Source organism: Marmota marmota, unplaced genomic scaffold (genome assembly GCF_001458135.2).
Source record: "Marmota marmota marmota unplaced genomic scaffold, marMar, whole genome shotgun sequence".
NCBI classification, from domain to species: Eukaryota; Metazoa; Chordata; class Mammalia; order Rodentia; family Sciuridae; genus Marmota; species Marmota marmota.
Window position 1 is genome coordinate 17,129,426 of NW_026000101.1, and position 26,403 is coordinate 17,155,828.

The window sequence follows — 26,403 nt, forward strand, 5'->3', positions numbered from 1 at the left end:
TTGATTACTGACTGGACATCAATCTAGAGGAAGAAGTAAAGGATGATTCCCATCTTTCTGCTTTGGATCACTAGAATGATGGTGGTGGCATCCTATTAAAATCTGGGGGAAAATGATCAGGTTGAGCAGGTTTGAATTTATGTTTCCAAAGCCTCAGCTAAGTGAAAGATCTCAGAGTTGGTTTAATATATGGATCTATACCTCCCCAGAGAGATGAGGGCTACCATCTTTCTGTTGGTAAATGAAGTCAAGAGTTTGGACAAAGTCACTAAGAAAAGGGGTACAGGGAAAAATGAGCAGAGAACCTATGATGGAGCTTTAGGAACCAATATTTAAGGAATACAAAGAGGAAAACACTATAGAGATAAAAGGTGTGGTCACCTGAAGCAAAGATAGAGTTTAGCAAGACAGGGCAGAAGAGTGGAACTGAAAAAAAGGGGAGACAGCCAAGAGGGAATATGTTGGTCTAATTTGAAGGGGGAAAAAGGTGAGGGGTCTGTGGGAAAATGATATTGCTCAGACTATATTATAATCACTTGGACCCCAATAAGCCACACAAATCTCTTCACTCAAAAATATGCAATTTATTTTACCATAAACTTCTTAGAAACAATATTCCAAATATATACAATTTCTTCTCAAAATAATTTTATGGAATGAAGACAGACGCTCATCAATTATGGTTATATCCCCCTAAGACATGAGTTCTAAAAAAATCCTCTCCATTTTTCCCATCCTGGTTCTGAGGTCTGATCATGCATCAGTTCTTGGGTCAAAGGGGTCAAAAGAGAGGGGAAGAAAGCAAAATATTGAGCAACTTATCCCAGCAAGAACCACATCCTTTTTTGGGGTCCAGAAACTCTCCTTTGGCTTCTCAAGACCAACTCTCCAAAGCTGCCTCCCACTTTTGCTATCAGGGCCAGCAAAATACTCACTGTAAATCTCCCAAATAAACCTAAGAAGAGTGAGTGCTAGGATGGAAATACGTTCCTATGGGCCCCTGGGAAGGTTATGCTCTGGGTATGGGAGATAGGGTCCAAAGTAAGATTCTTAGGTCCTATCTTCTTTCTCTCCTTCCCTGCACTGTCCCTCTACCACCTCTACTTCCACATTTGCTTTTCTGGATTAAAACTTGAGAGGGATGGTGGAAGGGAAGCCTGAGATTGATTTTTCTTGAAATGCTACAACTCTGGCAGATATCTGAGGACTCTTTCCTTATCTCTTGCCTTACCTGGGCACAGCCTTTCTGGGGAATGAAGAGGCTGAGTCCCAGTCCTGAGAGTGGAGGAGCAGGTTTATGCTGTTCCCAGGGACTCTAATCCCTCCTTTCTAAATTGCATGTATACAAGGGAGGAAGAACAATAACTGACTGTTTTTGGGTTTCCCTAAGGGCCTCTACTTTTTAAGAGGAAAGCTGTTTTTCTTGGCCTTTGTTGTCTTTCCAGAAGTGATGAGGGCCCCAAAGCCCTGTTTGTGGGAGAATGCATAGGCAGAACGTCGCAGGCCTGGGTGTTTCACTTTGGTCCGGACTTGAACTTGTGGTGGCGGTATCTTGCCATAATGAATTGTGTCCAAAACCTGTATCCAGAGCATGGGGGACGGGGTTTTATTCACAAAGGCAAAGGGGAAAAGGATTATAAATCATATCTGGGTAGGCTCCCTGTTCCACTTACCTTGTCCACACTGAGAGGCCAAATTAGTGGTTGGAGAAACTGGTACCCAAATGCAGGAATTATACAGAGGATCACACTGAGGATAAGGCCCAGCCACAATTGTGACTGGTTCATAGTGTTCCTAGCCACACCTGTACACAATGAGCAAGGAGGGGTAAGGCAAACAGTCTGGAGAAAGGGGAGAGGTTAGGAGTGGGCAGTATTAGCCAGAACTTAGATACCTCTCTAGTCCAAAGAAGGATGTTATTGATTTGGAGACAGTCTGGTCTCCTGAGGAATTATATAAATGCAAAATAATTGCAGTTGGGTCCTTTGTGCAGTCACTGTGAATTTACATACTTTTGTCTCCCTCTACAGGCTGGGCAGGCAGGAGAGTGGGGGTAGGTAATGGGGAATCCTAGTACATTGGCTTGTATACAAAAATGGGACAGAAAGCTTTAGAGGAGAAAAGTGAGTTAGTGGCCTGACAAGAGATAGAAGCCAAGGACATCTATATGGCTACTCTTTCTGTATTTTATCCTCATGAAGTGGACTTGAGACAGAGAGAAATGAATACAGGAGACAATAAGGCAGTAATGCTACAGTATAAAGGATGTTGACTGGAATCAGGAGACCTATATTGAGTCATTTAATTGAAAAAAACCCTCCAGTCTCCAAAATGGTGCTAATAATTCTTGCCCTGCCTACATCATAGTATTCCCGTGAAGATCAAACTAGATATTTGAAAAAAAAAATCATGGAAACTCTAAGGTAAAATATTTTTGAATCCTATCTAGGTAGTCCTACCTAGATTTTGAGTCCCTTTAGGTTAGAGATCATTTCTTATCTCTTTATTCACAGAGCTTAGCACATAGTAATAGCCTCTCAGTAAACATTTATTTAATAAATATACTTGGTACCTCCCCCACCTACTGGCCAGGGTCTTACCTAGGAATTGAAAGATGGTGGGGAACATTAGACACAAGCCATCACTGTACAGGAAGAATAAGATGCAAAAGTAGAAACCCAGGCTACCCCAGATGAAGAAGTGGCTTATCATCGTCCAGTAGGTTGTCTGCAGGGCAATCTGAAAAGCACTAGGTTATGTGCAATACCCTATAACCTGCGATCTCTATTAGCCACCTCCCTTCTCCAATTCTGTGATGGAGAATGCTCCTTTCTGTCTCCCCCCCTCCTTACCTCCCTGTCTTTCTAGACAGCTCCCCATCCAATCCCCTCATTCCCACTGCTAGTGGCCACACCTGCACTGTGACCACCCAGATTAAGGAGGTTTGTACTAGCAGGCAAAAGGTCTGGATGTCGGAGATGTCCTTTCCATCACTGCGTGCTGAGTTGTAAATTGTTCCCATGGGGACAAAGAACAGCACAAAGGAACTGTAGATCCCGTGTAATAAACACTTCACAAATTCCTTCTTGTTGAAATAGAGGTTGTGCTGGCCTGGGATATACAGCTCTGGGAAATGTAGGCTCCATGTTTCATTCACATCCTGGAAATACCAGAGGGAAGGAGGAAGGCTCAGAGTCTCTCCATAGAAGGTCCCATCTCCATCAGAGTAGAGGTGTCTCCCCTCATTTGTGTCTGCTGCCAGGCTGCCTAGGAGCTTCCTCATGGAGTACTTGAGAAGTGGAACCAGAGAACAGGGCAGCGACCACAGACCCTTCCTGAAGTTCTCTCTAGGCAAGGATCAAGGTAGTAGAAGGAAGCTAGGAGAAGGTCAGGATGATGAGAAGCACTTGGAGGCATTCAGCATTAGAGAATTGTGAAAGGGAGTTTGGTTTGGGGGTAGCTGTAAGGGAGGACTGGAGCTTGGAATGGAATGGGGGTGGCATTAAAAACATGGGTCCCCAAGTGTAAGTGTTCCTTTAGTTTTTGTTTTTTTTTTTTTTTTTGGTGTGTGTGTGTGTGTGTTAAAAGCTAATGGGTAAAGAACAGGAAGCCAATGGGGGACTAGTTAGTCCTTCGGAAACATCTGTGTTCATGATGTTCTTCCTATTCCCTCCCATAGCTACTGATGAACTCAAGGTGGGAGAATTCTCTGTATGAATGATGCTGGCTTGTCTTCATTTTCCAAATATGAAACTTGAAATTCAAAACTTGGGGCATGGCTTCAGTGGTAGATGACTGGAACTAGATCATCGAAGCAGGATAGTACTACTGAGTAACACAATCTATCCCTCTTGTCTTTCTGAGGTTTGGCAACTACTTCATGTAGAATTTCTTTCAGTGCTACTACCCTGATGGAGACTGGGAACCATGATTCCATGATGTCCTATTTCAGTTGCTTTACAACTCTTTGGATGCTCCTTGTCTACTGTGGTGCTCAGGAGTTGAGACTGGCATAGAAGAGGCGGGGGAAGGGATACTAGGACCCTCAACATGCAGAAAATTTCTGAGAAGGACAAAGGGTATATCCTGGTCTAGCTCCCTGTGATGCATGGAATACACATGCTCCCATGCTTGTTCCTTAGGACTCCCCACCTAGTCTTTCCTGCTTGGCTTAGCTCATCCTCATCATCTCTAAATGGTAATCATCTTTGGTTTTTTTGTTTTTGTTTTTGGTATGAGGGATTGAACCCAGAGGCACTCAACCACTGAGTCACATCCCTGTCCTTTCCTTAATTTTTATTTTGAGATGGTCTCATTAAGTTGCTTAGGGCCTCACTAAGTTGATGAGGCTGGCTTTGAACTTGAGATCCTCCTGTTTCAGCCTACAAGCTGCTGGAATTACTGGCATGTACCACCACACCCTGCTAGGGAATCCCCTTTCTTGAAGCCCCTTGCTTTACCCAGTCCTGATCCAGTAGCTCTCTTTCATTTTACTACTTTTGGATACACTCAATGTACTATACAGCATAATTTCCATGTTTCTCTCTCTAAAGATAAAGTTGAGACAGGAAAACCTGACTTTTAAAAACTGGTGATTATTTTCAGTGCAGGAGGATTTTTTGTTTTTCTCATGATACCTATTCCAGGCAATAAGCTCCTTTACTTGCTCTAGAAATTATTTTCTTTACAGTTAATTTTGTTGAGTTCAGTTCTTGCTCTTTACTCCACTCTTGGGAATATTCCTCAAGGGTTCAGGGGCTTCAACCCTGACTGAGAGGCTTGCTTTTGGTCTTACCTGATCAAATAGACTCAAGCCCAGGACAGGGAGGGAGGTGTAAATCAAATTGTAGCAGGTGATAAACCAGGTATCATAGACTGCCTGGAAGAATACCAAGGAGATTTTTAAATTCTCCTCTCTCCTCCAAAGTCCCACCTCCACCTCCCAGGCCCAAGATAGCCCTCCCCTGGCTGCCTTAGTCACCACCATACTAACCCAGAGTTAGTATGGATTTCAGAATTTGACTGAGAGCTCCAATTTTTTATTTGATCCTACTGTATGTAGAACCCTCTGTCCAAGGCTGGTGCCAGGCCACATCAAGCTTTCAATGCTGATCTGCACCATAACCTGCTCTGCTCCTTCCTGCAGAGAAAGGACTCAAGAGTGGAGCCACACCTAGGCACTACCAGGCAAGTAAACCTTTAGGCTGTTTTCTTTTTCTGCCTTATATGGCTTCAGTGGCTTCTGTAGCACTGGACATCTAACACTGGCAAAGGGAATAGATTCATCGAACCTTCTACAGCTGGGTGTTCCATTCTGGGAACAAGAAAGGAACTCTTTCCTTACTATCCACAAGAGGTCAGCAGCAACACATGTAGCACACACACACACCTCCCACAAACCAGACTGGCTTGGCTAGGCCCTGAGGGTATACAGTCTCCCACAGTCCACAGTCTGCTGACTGGTCATTTCTGAGGTGGTTTCTTTTGGTAATCTTGACAGACTCCTGAAAAACTTATAGGAAGGGGACTGCTCTTAAAACATCAAAATTCAGGTGTCACTTTTCCCCAGAATGGTTACGGAAATTTCATATTTCAAATGAGGAATTAATTCACCCAAGCAGCAACTGTGTGTGTGTGTGTGTGTGTGTGTGTGTGTGTGTGTTTGGGACAGGGGTGCAGGCAGTCAGGGTAGAGAAGGAGAAGTAAAGGGAAGCTGTAGTGAATGTCAGAATAGCTTGTCTGGCAGGACCCAGAGGCCTTAGCCTATTCCATAGGATATTTTGGATGCTAAGAAAAATTCTAGGTCCATCAATATTTCCCATCACATGTGTTTGGAAATTATAATGCCAATGTTAAAGAAAAAGTGAAACTAACTTATTAGGAAGATTTCTGAAGGTAGGTATTAAGAACAGAGCTAGGCCAGAATCTTTATGGTTTGGAAATCTACAATTAGTGCAGGGTTGGGAGATGGGATCAATATGGGGTGAAAAGCTTTATGGGTTGTCATAAAGCTATGGATGGATGGCAGTGTGTCATACATTGGTCTCTAGAGGTAGAAAAAGGTCTGAGCTTGTTAAAGTGTGAGTGACTAGAGAAGACCAAGATGATTAGGGTCACATGCCTTTGATCATGCTGACATCATTGGCCCCATCCCCAATGAACTCCTACCTGTGCAGAGAATCCGTTGAAGAAAGCATACCAGAAGTGCACCAAGGTGAAGACAAAATTCTTATAAAAGAAGAAGCTGAGAAATTTGCACATGCGATTATAAGACCAGCGGCCATGTACCAACAGCAGACGTTGAAGGTAGCGGAACTGGGAGAAGGCAAAGTCACTGTTGAGCATGGCCTGCATCCCCTCCTGGCCGCTGATGCCGACCCCAATGTGGGCAGCTGCAGTGAAAGCCCAGAAGATTCTAAGCCACAGAGCTTATTTGTTAAGACTCCCACCCTGAGAAATGTAAAGGAAATGCTGGATAATGTTGCATAAACCCCTTGTTTTACATTTGGAAAATACTCAGGCTCAATTCAAAATGGCAGTTCCTTAAGTAGAGTCCTTCCCCCCTTAATGGAGTGCCCCTCCCCCACAACCTGGAAAACAGTCTCTTTCTGTACTTTTTTTGAATGCTGCCACTCAAGAATGCCTGGTATGGCTAGTAATAACTCAAAAGTTGTCCCAGATATTTTTTGCTTCTACTCTATCCCTTTAGACTCTTTCCCACATCTAGATGTTAAGGTTTAAATATCTTATTATCTATGAAAGTCACTTAAATCAAGGATGCAAAATGGATGCCAATCTAATATAATATTTAATTATTTAAGTTTACCTAAGGGACTGAAACCTGAACTATTGGGAGCAATAGTTTTTCAGTGAAAGATAAACTCTTCAGTAGGTCTCAGGAGAATTTTTCTGGATAAAGCAAAGATTGTACTTGATGGAATATAAGATTGAAGTTCCTAAAAGTTTTAATCAGTCTGTGGTAATTCACTATTCTTCTGGTCAAATTCACTGATCTGGTATATACCTCCTACTGCATTGCTTAATCTCAGGCTCTAAAGACCAGAGTGATTCTAGAAACTGGTTAAGATAGCAAGAACACTTGATAGTATTGAAATTGAGGCTGGAATATCTGCTAGTGTTTCCTGTGTGGGTAAAGAGATGAGACTAGAGGACCTCTATATTTTGTCCATATCTCCCTGATCAACAAACTGCTGGAGGCTAATAATATTCATCTGAAATTAAAACAAGTAAATTTCAGCCATTTGCTTTTATTGGTCCAAAGTGATCACTAAATCTATTCTCTCCCAGCCAGGGGAACCAGGGCAAGTTCTTGGGAACACAGCGTTGGGCTGCATTAGGCCTCATAGCCTACATCCTTCAAAAAAAGAGCAGACTATGACTCCTGCCCAGGGGTTCTTTCTGTGGGCCTTGATGTCATCTCAGGTGGTATGGTAGTTGTATAGCTTGTTGTTTTATGAATGAATACACATATTCTTGTGGGAGCCATGAGTTTCTATGTATTTACCTTCATAGTTAAGTAAATGAATCTGAAAACTTGTGGATATGGGCAAATATCTGCAGGTGTAAATAAGTGGGAATGCAGGTGTAGAGGAACAGGAATGGAGTTGCAAAACATTATCACTGTGTACTGCTTAATAGGTAGGAGTATGAGCCAGCAATACAATGCCACTCAGATCAATTTTGCCCATGAAGGAAGAAAGAGGCAAGTCATGACTGAGGACTAATGCCCCCCCTTCTGCTCACATGCCTTTGATCATGCTGACGTCATTGGCCCCATCCCCGATGGCCAGTGTCACCACCTTCTTGTACCTCTTCACCAGCTCTACCACCTGGGCCTTCTGGAAGGGTGTCATCCGGCAGCAGATTACCCCCTTGCACATGCTTGCTGTTCGTAGCAGTTCCAACTCCAGGTTCCCTTCTAGAGCATAAGCCTGCAACACCAAGACATACCCACTCTTCAAGTTGCCCAGAAATGACCTTTCGAGTTTCCTCCCCTTGCATTCAAACTCTTTTCTTTCATAGGGTAGGCATAGCTGCTCCCAAGGTTATCTACCCCAAAGGAAGGCCAAACCCCTAAGGCAATTCTAGGTATTCTCTGGCTGAGCCTCAAATGGGAAACTAGTCAGGCCTCTCATTAAGTCAAATCAGTTGATAGGGCTATATGAGGCTAAGTGACTTCTTGGAGGTCTGGTTCTGCTGGGTTCCTGTTTCTTCTAAGTGACAGGTCACATCAGTAGTAAAGAATTTGGATCAAGAAGGAGTTTTCCCTTGGCTTTCCTTTCTTCATTTATTCATGCCAAGAGTATCTTGGGGAAAGGTGTCTTTCAGGCATTGGCATCTGAGAGATGGGCAATAGGACAGCTAAGAATAGGGAAGAGGTCTTGAAATTTCCCTGAAGTGTGTTGAACCTAGGAAGGGAGTTCCTTGGAAGAAGAGTTATAACTCTATTGCCTACCAGACTGTAGCCACTGATGATTAAGCCATAGTCACCAGAGGGCACCTCCTCAGGCATTGTGAAGGACCTTTTGGACTTCCTCTTTAGGTAAATGTTGATTGAGTCTGATTCCAGTAGAGATTCAGGTTTCATCCTGCCCCTTGCTGTCCTGAAAACCAAGAATAGTGGTCAGAGCTTAGGAAAATGTGCCCATGGTGAAAGTAGTCAAGAAAGGTACAAGTACTCTACAAAGCACTGGCCAGGACCTTAGACTTGACTGTCTCTTGAGACCTGCTACTGCTGTAGGTTCCTGAGCACCATGAACCTCACTTCTCCATCCTCCACACTCCAACTCCTCTAGTCTGAGTGCTTCTTTATAAAATTCTCTTAAATATTCAGATTTTCCTCCCTGCTGCATTTCTTCTTTATTCCTTCTGATGTTGTAGAGTTCACATTGGGGGAAGAGACGTGTAGGGAATCTTTGGTCTAGGGATTAGCTGTGGCCACCCTCCAAACTGTACCTGAGTTCTTGCAGAATTGTATCACTGTCCTTGCCTTCAATCACAAACACCTCATCCATTTCATCCTCAAATACATTACAGGAGTAGGCAATGTTCACAGCAGTTTCTGTAGGAAAGGCAACACAGATCTCATTTTGGCTGGCGTTTATAGATTGGGACAGGGTTGTCACAGGGTATAGTTTACATACGCACTAACAGTGGGCTTCAACTTCACTTGTCTACATTTGCCTTGGATGCAAAGTATATTTTTTATTAATCAGTGAAAATCTCATTCAAATATTGACAGATGAGTGTCTACTTGGTACAGATTTGTGAATAATTTATTAATAACTAGAACCATTCAGGCTTAGCTTTCTCTAGAAAGCCTTTTCCTATTGCTGAAAGTAAAATCTGTCTGTATCCACTTCTGTAGGCAATCAGGATATATTTCTTAGAACATGACTGTGCCTATTTATCGCCCCCGCCCTTTTTGGCAGTACTAGGGATTGATCCCAGGAGTACTGTACCACTGAGCTGTATCCCCAGCCTTTTTAATTTTTAAAATTTAATTTTGAAACAGGGTCTCACTAATTTGCTCAGGCTAGCTTCAAAGTTGTGATCCTCTTGCCTCAGCTTGAGACTATAGGGATGTACCACCACATTCAGCTCCATCCTAGACTTTATGGGGAACTGAGGCATGTTTAAGTTGTATCCCTTCTTTACATTAGAAAACCTGGAATTTGAAATAAATTCATACAAAGGAAAACATTTTTAAAAATTAAGTCCTGAACCCTGGCCACAAGTAGTATCGAAATTCAGAAGAGAGATTGCAATTGTCACAGGAACTTTCTTGAAGGAAGGCCTTGAAGGATGAGTAAGAGTGTTAGGGGTGATTGCTTTGGCAGCACATATACTAAAATTGGATGGATACAGAGAAGTTAGCATGGACCCTGCATAAGGATGACATGCCAATTTGTGAAGTGTTTCATATTTTTAATACTTGGGAATAAATCTAACCAAGGAGGTGAAAGACCCCCTAAAATAAAAACTATAGAACACTGAAGAAAGAAAATGAAGACCACCTTAGAAGATGGAAAGACCTTCCATGTTATTGGATATGCAGAATTAATATTGTCAAAATGGCCATATTACCAAAAAGTGTTATACATATTCAATGCAATCTCCAACAAAATACTAATGATATTCTTCACAGAACTAGAAAAAATGGTCTTAAATTCATTTGGAAGAATAAAAAACCCAGAATAGCCAAAGCAATCTTGAGCAAGAAGAGTGATGCTGGAAATATCACAATACCTGATCTCAAATTATACTACAGAGCTATAGTAACAAAAACATCACAGTATTGGCATCAAGATAGACATGAAGACCGGTGGAATAGAATAGAAGACACAGAGTCAATCCCACATAGTTAGAGTCATCTGATACTTGACAGAGGAACCAAAAATATATGTTAGAGAAAAGACAACCTTTTAAACAAATGGTGGTGGAAAAACTGGATATCCATATGTAGAAGAATGAAACTAGAACCCTATCTCTCACCTGGCCCAAAAGTTAAATCAAAGTGGATCAATGACTTAGGAATTGGGCCCCAAACTTTTCAACTTCTAGATGAAAACATAGGTTTAACAGCCCAACATATTGGCACAGGCACCAACTTCCTTAACAAGACCCCTAAAGCTCAAGAAATAAACCCAAGAATCAGTAAGTGGGATAGCATCAAATTAAAAAGCTTCTGCACAGCAAAGGAAATGATTAAGAGCATGAAGAGACAGCCAACAGAATGAGAGAAAATCTTTGCCAGTTACTCCTCTGACAGGGGATTAATATCCAGAATATATAAAGAAATCAAAAAGCTTAACACCAAACTAAAGCAAACCAAAACACCCCAAATAATCCAATGAATAAATGGGCAAAAGAATTAAATAGATAATTCTCAAAAAGAAAGAAAGAAAACAAATGACCAAAAAATGTGTGAAGAAATTTCAACATTACTGGCAATCAGGGAAATGCAAATCAAAACTACATTGAGATTCCATCTTAATTCTAGTTAGAATGACAATCATCAATAATACAAATAATAATAAACGCTGGTGAAGATATGGAAAAAAAGGTACACTTATACATTGTTGGTGGGACTGTGAATTAGTACAATCATTTTGGAAAGCAATATGGAGATTCCTCAGAAGAACAGGGATATTAACCACTATATATATACCCAGCTATCCCACTCCTCAGTATTTACCCCCAAGAACTAAAATCAGCACACTATAATGAGACAGGCACATCAGCACAATTTACAATAGCCAAGTTATGGAACCAGCCCAGGTGCCTGATGAATGGATTAAGAAAACATGGTATGTATACACAGTGGAGTTTTACTCAACCATAAATAATGAAATTATGGCATTTACCGGTAGATGGATAGATCCGGAGAGTATCATACTGTGAAATAAGCCAGACTCAAAAAATCAAGAGTCAAATGCTTTCTCTCATATGTGGAAGCTAGAGGAAAATAAGGGGAGGGGGAAGGGAAGCTAGAGGATGGAATGAATTCATAAGAATAGAGGGAAGATCTGTGGAATAGAAGGATATTGAGGGGAAGGAAAGAGGGACAGGAAAGGGGAGGAAATGCAGACTGAATTTGAAAAAATTATGCTATGTGTATATATACATATAATAGTGAACTTCACCTTTATGTATATCTATAAAGCACCAACTAAAAATAAATAAGTAAATAAATAAAAGGAAGGCCAGCAGGGTAGAAGAAGAAAAATAGTGGGTGGGAGGAGGGGAGGGGAAGAGGAGGCACCAGAGACCAAAATGGAACAAATTAAATTTAATGTATGCATGATTATGACAAAATGAACCCAACTATTATGTATAACTATAATGTACTAATAATAAAAGAGAAATATTTTAAGCTAAAGCTACTCCTCTATCCCCCACAAAAAAAGTGTTTAAGGAAAGGAAAAGGTATTTCAAGTAGGGAAACAACCCAAACATAGACCCTAGAGTAGGAATTGGTTTGTTTGGGACATATTGAAGATAATGGTTATATTAGGATGCAGATAAGGTTGTATAGGTAGCAATGGTTTACCAAGAACTTCCTTTTTTTTTTTTGAAGAAGTGGAGATTGAACCCAGGGGTGCTTTACCACTGAGTCACATGCACAGCCTTTTTAAAATTTTGATACAGGGTCTGCTAAATTGCCCAGACTGATCTTAAACTTGAATTCTTCTTGCCTCAGCCTCCCAAGTCACTGGAATTATAGGCATGTGCCCCCACATCCAGTTTCAAGGTCTTGAAGATCAGATAGAATCTGACCTTTATAATGTAGAATCCCTGTAGGTCCCTGAGCAGAGGAGTAACACCATAAAATTTGAGGAAAATTAAACTGATGATTGTATATAGGCCACGCTGAAATTAGTAACGGCAAAAGACAGATCAATTCAGAAATTTTTGTAGAACCACAACAGAGGATGAAGGTTGAACTAGGGAGATGACATAGTCAAGAGGATTTTTCAGAAGAATTGGTGGGACATGCTAAGAAAATGGATATTGGAGACAACAGAGAGTGTACAAAGATAACTTTAAAGTTTTTAGCCTAGCTACTCTGGAGGCTGAGAAAGGAGGATAGCAAGTTTGAGGCCCCCCTGGGTAATTTAGTGAGACTTTGTCTCAAAATAAATAAATAAATAAATAAATAAAGTCGGGGTGGGGGGTGTTGAGAATGTAGCTCAGTGGTAGAGCACCTACCTAGCATACATGAGGCCCTGGGTTCCAATACTGGGTTCAATACTGCAAAAAATAAAAAAATAATAATAAAGTTTTTAGCTTTTAAGTTCCTGGCTGAAACAGGGGTCATGTTTGATTGATTGATCATCTGTATGTTTTCATTGAAAAATACAGCATCTGGCATACAGTGCATGCTCAGCAAATTGTATACAAAATTAGACATTGAAGGGACTTCATCTGAGTTACAGGTATTTGTCAAGAAAATTGGTAAGAAAAAAGGAAAATAAAGAGGAAAGAAATGGTTAAAGTAGGTGAGGAAGAGAGTCATGCAGGCTAGGAGCTTTCTTTTACCTTGCTTATCACCAGTTAAAACCCATATTTTGATTCTGGCTTTGTTCAGGGTGATGATTGTCTCAGGCACTCCATCTTGCAGTTTGTCTTCTATGCCTGTGGCCCCTAACAGCTTCGAACAGAGAGATCAATGAGTGAGGAAGAGAGAGAGAGAGAGAGAGCGCGAGAGCACTATATGCTACCCAACAACTGAACTGGCACTTCAGTGTTATCTTCAGTGAGCTAGCTCTGTCCTGGAGGATCCTGGTGGCATAGCACTCTGCATACTTTGCCTCTCTACACATACAACTTTTCCACCACACATTGAAATCAAATTTAGAAAATTAGTATTAGGTACCAGAGAGGGAAGGGATTTGCCTGAGTCATTCATGAAGTTATGTGCTACTTCTAAACCATCTGTTTCTCAGTACACCTTCATTTCTCCCTTGCTTTACTGCATACTTCCTGTCCTCAAATGTGGCAAGTCTTAAGGAAGGATCTCTGTATCCTACTCCAGTTTTCCCTTCAGCCCTACAAGGGCTTGGGTGTACTTTGCTATTGTACCTATTAGAAATATCTAAGGGTTCCAAGACATTTTTCCACATTAGATTAAAAGAATCTTGACCCAACATCATGCTTTCTCTCTCTAATAACACAACAGTGCGGAGACAAGAATAAGCCCGGAGAACTGACAAATGGATGAATTACTGATTCTGCCAGGCCTGTAGAAGGACTGAATGTAGAAGGAGATTAGGGATCTCTATATTTTCCCTTTGGTGTCAGTCATTTCTGTTTATAGCAGGGCTGGCCTGTATCAGATTGGTCAGAAATGTCAGGGTCATTCTTAATATTTCTTTTTCTCATCCTCAATAGTCCAATCCATCAGCAAAATCTGTTGTCTCTACTTTTAAAAACCATACATAATTTGACCGTTCCTTGTCACTTCTACTACTTCTGTTTGATTCAAGCCATCATCATCTCTCACCTGTACTACTGTCCTAGAGTATAAATCAACACTGCAATCAGACTAATGACTTTAAAAGCTACATAACTTCTCTGGTTGAACTCTTCCATGGTTCGCCATATTTACCACAAATCCTTACATTGGCTTATGATGACCCATTCCTACTTGTCACATTGCATGTCCTTTCATTCTCTCCTCCTTACTCATACTGTCCCAGCCACACTGGCTGCCAGCTAACAAGTTAGGCCTGCTCCTGTGTCAGGGTTTTTTTTCTCTTGCTACTACTCTGTCTGAAAAGCTCATTTGCAAAGCCAGAGGGCTGCTTGGCTTACCACTTTTTTTTCTTCGAGTTTTTAAAAATAGCTTTTGTTTTTTAAAAAGTTAATTATGTGCATTACAGGAAACAGAAAAACAGAAGCAAAAAGCAAAGTCATCAAGTCACAAGCAGCTTAGTTGGATATGTCATGCATATACATATACAACATCCTATTTTGTGTGATTGAGATCATGTGTGTATCATGCTTTTCCACACATCCAAGAATATTCATCAATTCAAAATCCCAAACTATATCAGTATTTTTGGTAAATAAGAATACACTATACCAATTCAATCTGTTAAAAAAATTGCAATCCTTTCTTGGGGACAAAAATTTCACTGAAGACAGAAATGGCAACAGGCCTCCAGATAGACATATTGGCAGAGTTATAACTAAAACAATGCAGTCTCTTAATGCTCAATTTAAAATAAGACAAAGCAACAGAATATACCAAGCATGTTTTTAAGAGCATTCATTATCAGATTTCTACTACTAAAATATTAGCAAGAATGCATGTTTCCAGAATTAAAGTATTCCTGTAGTTCAGTCAGAGATGCATACACATCAGTGGATCACATCAAAATGTAGACCCTTGAGCTCTTGATTCCATCTCTCCCTGTGTGCTTCCTTCTGCCTATCTGCTGTAGCCTAATAAACAAGTCCTGATATGCACTTCCCAAAGATAAAACAAAACCAAGATGCACCTTTTCTATCAATTATAACAAAAAGATATTTATAAGTTGGCTGATTCACTAGCTCTACTTTTTATGATACACTGTCACCTCAGGACATTTAGAAAGCTTAGATGTTGTGAAATAAAGTATAAACTTTGTGCACAATAAACACAAGTACTTTACCAAAAATGCATGTATGGATCTATGGTTATAACCTAAAACTTTAGAACACTTCCCCTCACACTTTCTCTTCTCCCTCTTCACCATTCCAGTGACTGAGTTCAGGACTACCCCCAGCTCCAAGAGGTGGATTAACAAAGGTCATTCCCAGAAGATAGTTCTTCCTAAAAACTAATAAAATTATATTTATGTAGGGATTATTTTGCTACTTCTAAAAAACTTTGGGCATTAAACTTATTCTTTAATACCTAGTAATATTAACTAAAATGTACATATAACAATGGCTAGACAAACTGAACTAATCTAAGGGGCACAAATTACTTCTCTCTGCATACTTCTCCTCCCCGCACTCACCATCAAGTGAACCTTCAACATAATATCTAAGATACCAAGTTTAACAATTAATTCCATTCCCCTAAATGCTTGCCACCTTCTTTAGGTCTTCAGATCTCCTCTTCACAGTGAAGACTAACTTCCCTGTTTAAAACAGCAGCAATGCCTCTGCCCCTCCAAAACACACAGCATGTGTTAATACTCCCTCTTCCTGGCTTTATTTTCCCTTGTAGCACTTTCACCATGTGACATACTAACTATTATAGATGGCTTTTTGTCTGGTTTCTCTACTGCTATAGGCACAGAATTTGGTACATAGGAGGCACTTAATAAATATATTGAATGAATGAATATTCTTGTCCTGATTATTCCATCAATTTGTTCTGAACTATTTAATCTGAGCATTAGTTGGATCTTGATCTTATAGATTACTTAGTTTTTGTGAGCAGCTCCAGGATAAGAAACAGTGCCAGAAAGAAAAAAAATTACAATCAGTGCACTTTTCACAATGGTTCAGAACTCCAGGACACACCGAATCAGCTTGGATTCCAATACCCAGCCTCCTTGACCCAAAACTGTGGGCTTTCCTGTTGAGCCTACCTGTCTTTCCTCTCAGAGACAGCCTACATCTGTAGATACTCTGGATGCACTCTTAGAACCTTTGCTTAGTTTACTGGCTACCACCACCACCATCCTTGTTCCCAGTCTGTCCCCAATATCCTCACACTCACCATCAAGTCTTTCTCGATCTCTTCATAAACAGTTGATAATTTAATTTCCCTGTCTTTCACAGACAGACACGCCTCATTGTGCTTCTTTCTCCAGGTCTGGAAGAATTTATCATCCAGCTCTCGGTAGGCCACCATGAGGGTGCGAAGACCTTCGCTGGCAAAATCCTGGAAGATATTTGTGTGTACCAAGTCTAGTCTAGGTTAATGCTGAGTTTAAAAAGTGAAAGATTGACCCCAGAAGCTCCATCTGCCTGCTAAGTAGGATTTAATGGTTAGTACCATGGGATTAGTGCTTAGTCTAAGCAAAAAGCCACTCTTGAACTTCCTCAGCAAAATGTCCCAAGGATGGGGCCAGCATAAACTAAAATATTGAGAATAGTTCTAAGAGAGAAGGTTCTAACCTTTAGCTATAGTTTACCCAGAGTTAGCTATAATTTACTATGTGATTCTGGGGAAAACTAAGACTTCTAGTTTTTTTATAAAATTGGGATAATAATTCACCTTCTACAGAGAGGCTAGTAATGACTGTGGCATGAAAATGAAGAGAAAGCTGGGCATGGGGCACACACCTGAAATTCCTGCAGCTCAGGAGGCTGAGGCAGGAGGATCATGAGTTCAAAGCCAGCCTCAGAAACTTAGTGAGGCCCTAAGCAACTTATTAACACCCTGTATCAAAATAAAATTTTAAAAGGGCTAGGAATGTGACTCAGTGGCAGAGCACCCTTGTGTTCAATCTCTGGTACCAAAAAAAAAAAAAAAAAGGAATAATAAAGTAAAAAGAAGGAGTTCTCATAAAAAACAATTAATGGTGTTACTGTTCTTTTTCAAGCATACATTCATTTTAATTTTTCTTCTTTCCTCCCTCCACCAAATACTCAATGGACATCTTACATAGCACATGCTTATGTAATTGTCTCCATCAGTTGATTAGCTACAGCCAGCTGTGTTAACAAGGCCATTGTTGAAATATTCTTAGGTGAGGTAGCATGTTTTTACTGTTTGGCCACTGTTATAGCCTGACTAACCATAGCTAAGCATCTGCAGGATGGTCATAAGGAAGGCTGGGTGAAAATATGGGTGGTTTAGGACAAAACTAATATACATGCAAGTGTGGGTTAGAAACAGATTTTTTGTAGGGAGAACTGCACATGAGCAATAATTCTAGATTATTGCCACTATAGTAAACTACAAAATAATTCATGTTGGCATTATAAAAGCAAAGAGAAACATAGTTTGAATTATAAGAATTCCATGTGTAATTCATGAGTGTTTGATATTGACTGTCAGGTGAAATTAATAAAAAGCAATATATGTAAGGAATGTCAACTCTTAAACTTCTGTCCTGTTGGCAGCCTGAGAAGATCTCAGGACACTTGTGTGTTTTTTTTTGTTTGTTTTGTTTTTGTTTTTTTTTGGTACTGGGGATTGAACCCAAGGGTACTTTACCACTGAGCTATATCCCTGGTCCTTTTCATTTTTTATTTTGAGATAGGGTCTTGCTAAGTTTCTGAGGGTCTCACTAAGTTGTTGATGCTGGCTCTGAACTTGGTATCTTCCTGTCTTAGCCACTGGAATTACAGGCATTCACCAGTGCATCCAGCTCAGGAAACTTCTTAAGAAGGATATGATAGTGGCAGAAACTGATTTTGTATTGGATAAGGATAAAAGCACTTGACAAGCTTAATAAAACACTGACAGATTCAGTAATCCATTCAACTAATAATTTAGCACCATGCTTTAACATTACCTTTTTTATACCTTTATTTTATTTACTTATTCTTATGTGGTGCTGAGGATCAAATCCAGGGTCTTGCACATGCTAGGTGAGTGCTCTACTGCTGAGCCACAACCCCAGCCCAACATTATCTTTTATCCCTATATATATGTTTTTCTTCTCTCTTGGTACTGGGGTGAACAAACCAGGACCTGGGGCCAAATATTGTCTGCCCCCTGTTTTTTGTTTGTTTATTTTTGTTTTTTTCAGTTGTTAATGGACCTTTATTTTATTTATTTTTATGTGGTGCTGAGAATCAAACCCAATGCCTTACACATGCTCGGCAAGTGCTCAACCACTGAGCCACAACCTCAGCCCTATAATCTATTTTTGTGTGATCTGTTTGCTGATCCCTGGCTTAGAGGCCCTGGAGCTGTTCTTCTGCATGAGTGGGTTATTGAAGCTTGACTCTTATAGGTTTGGTATTAGTGGTTAGTATAGTGTAGTCAGGCCTCACTGTAAGTGTCTATTAAGGTGGTAGTAGGAAGCATGTCAAAATATCTAAAACGGTTTTATGAGTTAAGTCTATGCTTAACTTTCTGAGGAAATGCAATTTGATTGTTTTCCAAAATGGCTATGTCATTTTACTTTTCCATCAGTGATGTATAAAGTTTACAATTTCTCTAAACCCTTGCCAACTCTTATTATTGTCTAGTCATCTTTTTTATTTTAGCCATTGTAGTGGGTATAAAGTGATATTTCATGTTTTTTATTTGCATTTCCTTAATGACTAAAGATGTTGAATGTCTTTTTTTAAAGATTTTTTTTTAGTTGTTTTATTTATTTATATGCAGTGCTGAGAATCAAACCCAGTGCCTTACACATGCCAGACAAGTGTGCTATGCTACCACTGAGCCACAACCCCAACACCTGTTGAACATCTTTTAATATACTTATTGGATATCTTTTCTTTGACTTCTGGCTATATATTAATGTAGAGTCATCTTTAAATAGCCAAATCAAACAGAATTTTCTTCAATCTATTTACCTTATTTTATATATATAAAAAAAATATATAAATATAAATATATATTTATATTTATATATATTTTCCCCTAATTTTATATATATATATATACATACATATTTACACATATATATATAAATATATATTATTAGGGGAATAAGGAGAGAACAAAGGGCAGGATAGAGAGTGGTTCAGATTATATATATATATATTCAGATTACATATATATTCCAAATATATATATTTAGATTATATATTATATATTATAATATACATAATATAATATATATATAATCTGAAACACTCTCCATCCTGCTCTTTGTTCTCTCCTCATTCCCCTAATCTTTTGTACACCCATGCTTAGGTGTAGAGATCCCAGATGTATAGATCTGTTTTTCTTTTCTCATGCCAGCAGCTGGAACCAGTCTCTTTTTGATGTATACCAAATACTACAGGGCAGAAGAAGAAGAAGATAGGGAGAAAGGAGGTGCCCTTGGGGATTCTAAACCTGTAGACAACAGAGGGAGATATCAAATAGCCTCCTCAGAATCTCAGGCCAGGTACTTTCTGCTCCTGTTTTCATCATGGCTTGTGGATAAGGCCTCCCATATCAGCAGGTCCTCTTCTGAAACAAACACCAGATCTGACCATGGGACCTCTTAAAGGAGGACTACTCAGGACTGAACAATTCTGATTACTTTAAGTGTTCCCATAAATACAATTCTTGTCATGCCTATGGGATACTGTCCCACTCAAGTCTTTGACATAGAAGTTGGCAATATCGTCAGTAAAAATACCACAAAATGAGACAGTTTTAGTTTTCTACCAACTAAAGAGACACAGATACCAGTATACACCCATAGAATGAAACAGAGCTCCTGAGCTGTGAGAATAAAAACTATCCCTTGGCTCAGCAATGCCAAGGAAGCTGAAACTGCTATTTTCACTGTCCAGTATAGCCTAGCTACATCTACATACCACCTGGCTTTTGTTTCTATAAATTATAACCACTTCTGTGGGACTTGCAGAGAAGCAGTCTAGCTGCTGCTCCTCAGTTTGATAAGATGGCATAAAATTCATTTTTCCATTGTTTGTCTATTTTTTATGCAGGTGGGTAGCTGAATCTGGCCAGCTGTGATCCAAGTAGATTCCTTGGCTGCTGGTAACAACAGAAATACATTGACATGGGGACACATTTGTGGACATGTGTCCAGATGCACCATTCCTCTCCTGAAGTCTAAAGACTTACATCCAAATGTTCCATGGTCACTTTATTAAGGGCTACACAGGAACGATGAAGCAGCTCACAGATGATGGTGTCTGCTCCCTTGCAGAACAATATTACCCGATTTTCAGGAGTCCGCACTAAAGATAAATTAAGCAAAACAACCATTTAAGCCTATTGTTATAAGAAATTATCTGGGCCACTGAGGATTGGCAAGAGGCTATTTCCCATGACATTTGTTTGTGTTGCCTTTGGAGGCTAAGAACTCAATGAGTGGTCACATAGGATAAATGATATGGTGAGGGCTGGTGAGAGCAACAAAGGCATCTATGGAAGGCGTTTAATATCACTTGTGGAAGACTCTGATGCAGAATGACATTTAGCTTATCAATTCCAAGTCTCAGACCCAAGCCCAACTTAGTAAGGACAAAAGATGAAAAATGACCTTCTTTCTCTTCAGTCTGAGGCCAAACTGATAGAGGAAGCCAGATAGTATAAATTTTCTCATACAATCATTTTTCAGTATCCTAGGGTATTGGATACCCATCCTTGTGGATACCAAAATCCACGGATGCTTGATTCCCTTATATAGAATAACATAATGTTTGCATATAACCTACAAACATACTCCTATATATATATATATATATATTTTTTTTTTTTTTGGACAGGGAAGGTACTGGAGATTGAACTCAGGGGTACTCAACCACTGAGCCACATCCCCAGGCCTATTTTGTATTTTATTTAGAAACAGGGTTTCACTGAGTTGCTTAGTACCTTGCTTTTTCTGAGGCTGGCTTTGAACTCTCGATCTTCCTGATCTTCCTGCCTCAGCCTCCCGGGGAAGCTGGGATTACAGGTGTGGGCCACCATTCCCAGCACCTGTATACTTTAATCATCTCTAAATTATGATGCCTAATGCAATGTAAGTACTATATAAATAGTTATAATACTAAATTGTTTAGAGAATGTGACAAGAAAAAAGTCTGTACATTTTCAGTACAGACAGAACTTGTTTTTTTTTTTTTTTTTCTTTCTTTTTGGTGCAGAGATTGATTCTCAGGCCTTATTCATGAAAAGCACACTAAGTTACCAATAAACTATGCCCCCAATCCAGATGCAACTTTTTTTTTTTCAAATATTTTTAATCTATAGTTGTTTGAGTCTGATATGGAACCTAAGAGGGCTGACTGTATTATTTGCTTCCATTTCTTACACCATGTTCAGGCTTTATGAATTTATTCTATGTTCTTATTTGACTTTGAGGGTGCTGACAAGCCACTACTCAGAAACATTAGAGAAGGATTTATTAGTACATGGTAGTGAGCTCCCTTACATGTATGAGAGAAAATTCAAAAGAGATAAGACAAAGTGGGAATGGATGTGTGTTTATATTTGAGGCACTATACCTGTGAGAAGACACATGAGTGGGAGAAGACATCTGTGTGTAGATGAAAGAGAAAGTCAATTGTGAATATGTATAAAGGAGAGAGAGAGAGAGAGCGCGAGCGCGCTGACTAGAAGGGACACCCACCAATAACAGACATCCTCTTGCGCACATTGTTGAAGTCCAAAATAGCCAGCAGCTGATAGACTCTGGTTTTTCCCATTTCAACCACTGTGATAGTCTCAGACGTGCGGGAACGGAACACAAAGCCAAGGTTTCTGGCAGCAGTGACCAGGGCACCTTCATCTGGGGACTGAGCCTGGTACACCAGCTCACCTGACAGGAGAGAAGAGGGCAACTAGAGCCCACAGAGATGAGCTGCTGAAGTCCACCCAGAAGTGACACTGTCTTCCAAGTGGCTTAAATAAAGATGGAGCCCAGGAGGGTACATCTTTCCTCAAAACTTCTTCACAAGTCTGGTGCTAAAAGGGCAGGTTGCATAAAACATGTCAATCTCTTTTCCTTTCCAATATTTCCAACTTGTTTCATAGACCTGAGTTAATATCACACAGGTAAATGATATTTGCAATGTATACAAACAAAACAGGCATTCCGTTCCAACTTTATGGGTAAAGATGGTTCAGAGAGCTTATTAAAAATGAGGTTCCCGGGCCCCACTCAAACGTACTGAATCCACAATCACAAAATTTGGAAGAAGGACCTAGGAAGTTGAATTTTTAATAAATCTCTTAGTGGATTCTCATGCGTGTGGCATAAATTGCTGCAGAAGACTGGCCACACTTGGCTAAACACTGCTATGCAAGATAAAAGACAGATTATTTAGTAAGCAGTTTAAAATAAATGTGTAGATGCATATTATCACCTTTAACTCACCCTGAGAAGTTAAATGACTCACTCTGTTGAATCAGCTTTCAATCTGGTATTAATCAGGATATTTCTAGAACTCCTTTGTTAGACTATTATCACAACATGTATCTTTTTTTTGGCTATTTCTCTTCTGAAGGTCAATTTGATTTTTAAAACAGGCATCATCAGAGTCTTATACTTGTGAACATGGAAGGTAAGGGGATAATTTTAGGTCAGACATAAGAAATATCTACTGGACAATTGAGGCCAAATATGCTTTAAATAATAGCATCTTGTTGCAATGGCAGACACAAAGAAACATGATGGGGAGGCTGCTATGGTCACAGGGCCAGGAGATAAGAAATTTGGATTCTTATCTCTACCCTTCAGGGTTTTTGTTGTTGGTGGTAGTGAGGATTGAATCTAGGGATGTCTTGCCATTGAGCTATATCCTCAACTCTTTTTTTGTTTTGAGACAGGGTCTCAGTAAGTTGCTTAGGGCCTCTCTATAGTTTGCTGAGGCTGGCTTTGAACCTGTGATCCTCCTTTGGCTTCCCAAGTCGCTGAGATTATAGGTGTGCACATGCCACTGCACCTGGTTTATCTCTAACCTTCTGAACTACAGGATTTTAGGCAAGTAACTTAATCTCTTTTTAAAAATCAATTTCTTTTTTTTTTTTTGTAATTGTTTTTGTAGTTGTAGATGGACAGCATGCCTTTATTTTGTTTATTTTTATGTGGTGCTAAGGATTGACATGCTAGGCAAGTGTTCTGCCACTGAGGCACAAGCCCACAATCTCTTTCAACTTTAGTTTCCTTCTCAGTAAGATTGGGATCATGTTTTCTGTTCTGCCTCAGAACAATAACCTCAGAGGGTTATTGTAAAGATCATAGAAGATAAATGAAAGCTATTTATAAAACTGTAAAGTAACATAAATATAGGGCATTACTGGTGGTAATATTAAGAGACTATTGACTTTAAAGTACACTATTCATTTGGTTGTGTACATTCGCTCTCTCTTTTTTAAGTATGGAGATTGAACCCAGCGGCACTTCACCACTGAGCCACATCCCAACCCCTTTTTCTTTTTTTATTTTGAGACAGGGTATTGCTGAGTTGCTGAGGATCTCACTAAGTTGCTGAGGCTGGCCTCAAACTTGGGATCCTCCTCCCAAGTCACTGGGATTATAGGTGTGTACCACCACACCCAGCTATATATTTTTCTTGTTAAGAAAAAAATCTTAATTTATAATCATTCATTTCTCATTATTTTTTGAAAAATTTTGGATAAATTAATCAATGATTTTGCTACATTTGGTTACTGAAATAGCTAATATAAACTAGATGTAGTAGTATACACATCTGCAATCCCAGCTACTGGTTAGGCTGAGGCAGAATGATAACATTCAACTGTCAGCCTGGGTAACAATATAGCAAGACCCTGTGTCAACAACAGCAGCCAAAAAAAGAAAAAGAAAATAAGAGGACAACTAAACTCATTATTTAGAAAGTCTTGTCAGAGATGGTAGGATTACTCTTGGGGACAATTCAGAAGTTCCCTAAATGGCATTAAGTGTGAACCCTGTTCAATGACTGAATCTTTCTTTAAACCAAGAGGTATCCAACTGAGCATGGAGGTGCATGCCTATAATCTCAGCAGCTCAGGAGGCTGAGGCAGGAGGATCAAAAGTTCAAGGCCTGCCTCAGCAATTTAGCAATTTTGTCTCAAAATGAAAAATTTTAAAAAGGGCTGGGGATGTGGCTGACTGGTTAAGCACCCCTGGGTTTAATCCCTGGTACCAAAGAAACAAACGAAAGTCCCCCAAAACCAAGAGGTGGTTTCTTATTTGAGTATCTCCCAGCTAATTACTTGTCTTGACTACATGTTCTATTGCAGGACAATACTCCCTGTTGGAAAGTTCTTTTTCAGATTAAGCCATACAAATCATATCAAACCACCTCACCTCCAACCCACCTACACTATGACACATTCTCAGTCCATGAAGCCTCAGGCCTCCCTCACCTTCTACTTTCTCTTGTGACATCACAGTATGACATAATGAGAGGGAGAGGAAAAACAAATGCACCCGGTAATCTCCTTTTTTTACTGCTTCCACCAAAGTCTTGTCATTAAATGGAAAGGCAGGACTGGCCAGCTTTTTGAAGTTATCTTTTTCTTTCTGGAACATATAAGCCAGAACAAAGCTGTCAATAGCTTGACATTTTATAGATCAACTTGGGGGTAGTTTCTGGAATGTGATGAGAACTTTTGAGAAGGGAAAAGCAAGATAAATACTGTGCTGGTTTCTCAGGTACTTACAGCTCTCACTTGAACTATCCAGTTGCTTGGGCCACAAGAGATCCTTCCCACAGGAGACAAGCTGAGCACTACCTGGCAGACTCTTTTTTTTTTTTTTAATTTTTTTTAATTTGCTGTTTTTAGATATACATGACAGTAGAGTATATTTTGACATATTATACATACATGGAGTACAACTCCAATCAGGATTCCATTCTTGTGGTTGTACATAATACACACTAGTCCATGTATTCATTTAGGAGCAAAGGAAAGTTATTTCGGATTAATTCTGTCTTTCCTATTTATAACCCCTCCTCCCTTCCCTTCATTTCCCTTTATCTAATCCAATGAATCTATTCCTCCCCTCCCTACCCTCCCTTGTTATGGGTTAGTATCCACATATCAGAGAGAACATTCAGCCTTTGGGTTTTGTTTGGGGTTTTTTTGAGACTGGCTTATTTCACTTAGCATGATATTTTTCCAGTTCCATCTGTTTGAGAGCAAATGCCATAATTTCATTTTTTATGGCTGAGTAATAATTCCATTATGTATATGAACCACATTTTCTTTATACTTTCATCTGGTTCCATAGCTTGGCTACTGTAAATTGAGCTGTTATAATTATGTGGCTGCATCTCTGTCCTTTAAGTATAAACCGAGGAGTGGGCCATTGGATCAAATGGTGGTTCCATTAAAAGTTTTCTAAGGAATTTCCATACTGCTTTCTAGAGTGGATGCACCAATTTGTAGTCCCACCAGCAATGCATCAGTGAACCTTTTTCCCCACATCCACACCAATGTATCCTTAGTAATTGCCATTCTGACTGGAGTGAGATGGAATCTCAATGTAGTAATGTAGTTTTAATTGGCATTTCTCTAATTGCCATTCTGACTGGAGTGAGATGGAATCTCAATGTAGTAATGTAGTTTTAATTGGCATTTCTCTAATTGCTTCTTCTGTGCAGTGCCTATTCAGTTTCTTTGCCCATTTATTGATTGGGTTATTTGTTTGGTGTTGAGTTCTATGTATATCCTGGAGATTAATTAATGCTCTAGCTGAGGTGCAGAGAGCAAAGATTTTTCCCATAGGCTCTCTCTTCACGTCTTTGTTTCCTTTGTTGTGAAATTTTTTAGTTTGATACCATCCCATTTACTGATTCTGGTGCTTTTGGAGTCTTGAGGAAAGTTGAGCCGACATGATCGAGAGTTGGGCCTACATTTTCTTCTGGTGGGCACAGGGTCATTGGTCTAAGGCCTAGGTCCTTGATCTATGAGTTGATTTTTGTGCAGGGTGAGAGGGGTTGAATTTCATTCTGCTATATATGGATTTCCAGTTTTTCCAGCACCACCTGTTGAAGAGGCTATCTTTTCTGCAATGTATGTTTATGGTGCCTTTGTCTAGGATGAAATAACTGTATGTGGTACGCCACCTGTGACACTACTGGAGTGGTCTTTTACTCAGTACTGACCCATGGGGACTTAGATCTCCCCTTGGGAAGGATCCCCAGCATTCCCGTGTGTAGACTGCCCAAGGTGTGAGATTTCTGCCCTCGCTCTACCAATGGGACAGCTCTCATAGCTCTGGACTTGGGCGTTTCCATTAGGCTTGGACAGCCCACCTCCTACCTTATTTGGCAAAATAA

General features: G+C 39.9%; 1 protein-coding gene and 1 non-coding gene across 2 annotated transcripts in view; one reads left to right on the top strand and one right to left on the bottom strand.

Moving 5' to 3' along the window:
• Positions 1–564: 564 nt before the first annotated feature.
• LOC107147647 (phospholipid-transporting ATPase FetA-like) overlaps positions 565–26,403 on the bottom strand; it is a 66,293-nt gene continuing 40,454 nt past the window's right edge. The window contains exons 9-23 of the mRNA XM_048783117.1: positions 24,485–24,641; positions 21,741–21,929; positions 20,231–20,346; positions 19,336–19,430; positions 16,241–16,436; positions 13,063–13,174; positions 8,977–9,082; positions 8,477–8,624; positions 7,769–7,952; positions 6,169–6,392; positions 4,796–4,879; positions 2,915–3,160; positions 2,601–2,739; positions 1,674–1,804; positions 565–1,578 (exon numbers count right to left, since the gene is read on the bottom strand). Of these exons, the coding sequence (XP_048639074.1) occupies positions 1,396–1,578; positions 1,674–1,804; positions 2,601–2,739; positions 2,915–3,160; positions 4,796–4,879; positions 6,169–6,392; positions 7,769–7,952; positions 8,477–8,624; positions 8,977–9,082; positions 13,063–13,174; positions 16,241–16,436; positions 19,336–19,430; positions 20,231–20,346; positions 21,741–21,929; positions 24,485–24,641 (2,310 nt within the window). The 3' untranslated portion in view covers positions 565–1,395. The remainder of the gene's footprint in view (positions 1,579–1,673; positions 1,805–2,600; positions 2,740–2,914; positions 3,161–4,795; positions 4,880–6,168; positions 6,393–7,768; positions 7,953–8,476; positions 8,625–8,976; positions 9,083–13,062; positions 13,175–16,240; positions 16,437–19,335; positions 19,431–20,230; positions 20,347–21,740; positions 21,930–24,484; positions 24,642–26,403) is intronic.
• On the top strand, positions 9,845–9,950 carry LOC125610719. The gene has a single exon (XR_007340720.1). It is a non-coding gene; the product is annotated as a U6 spliceosomal RNA (small nuclear RNA).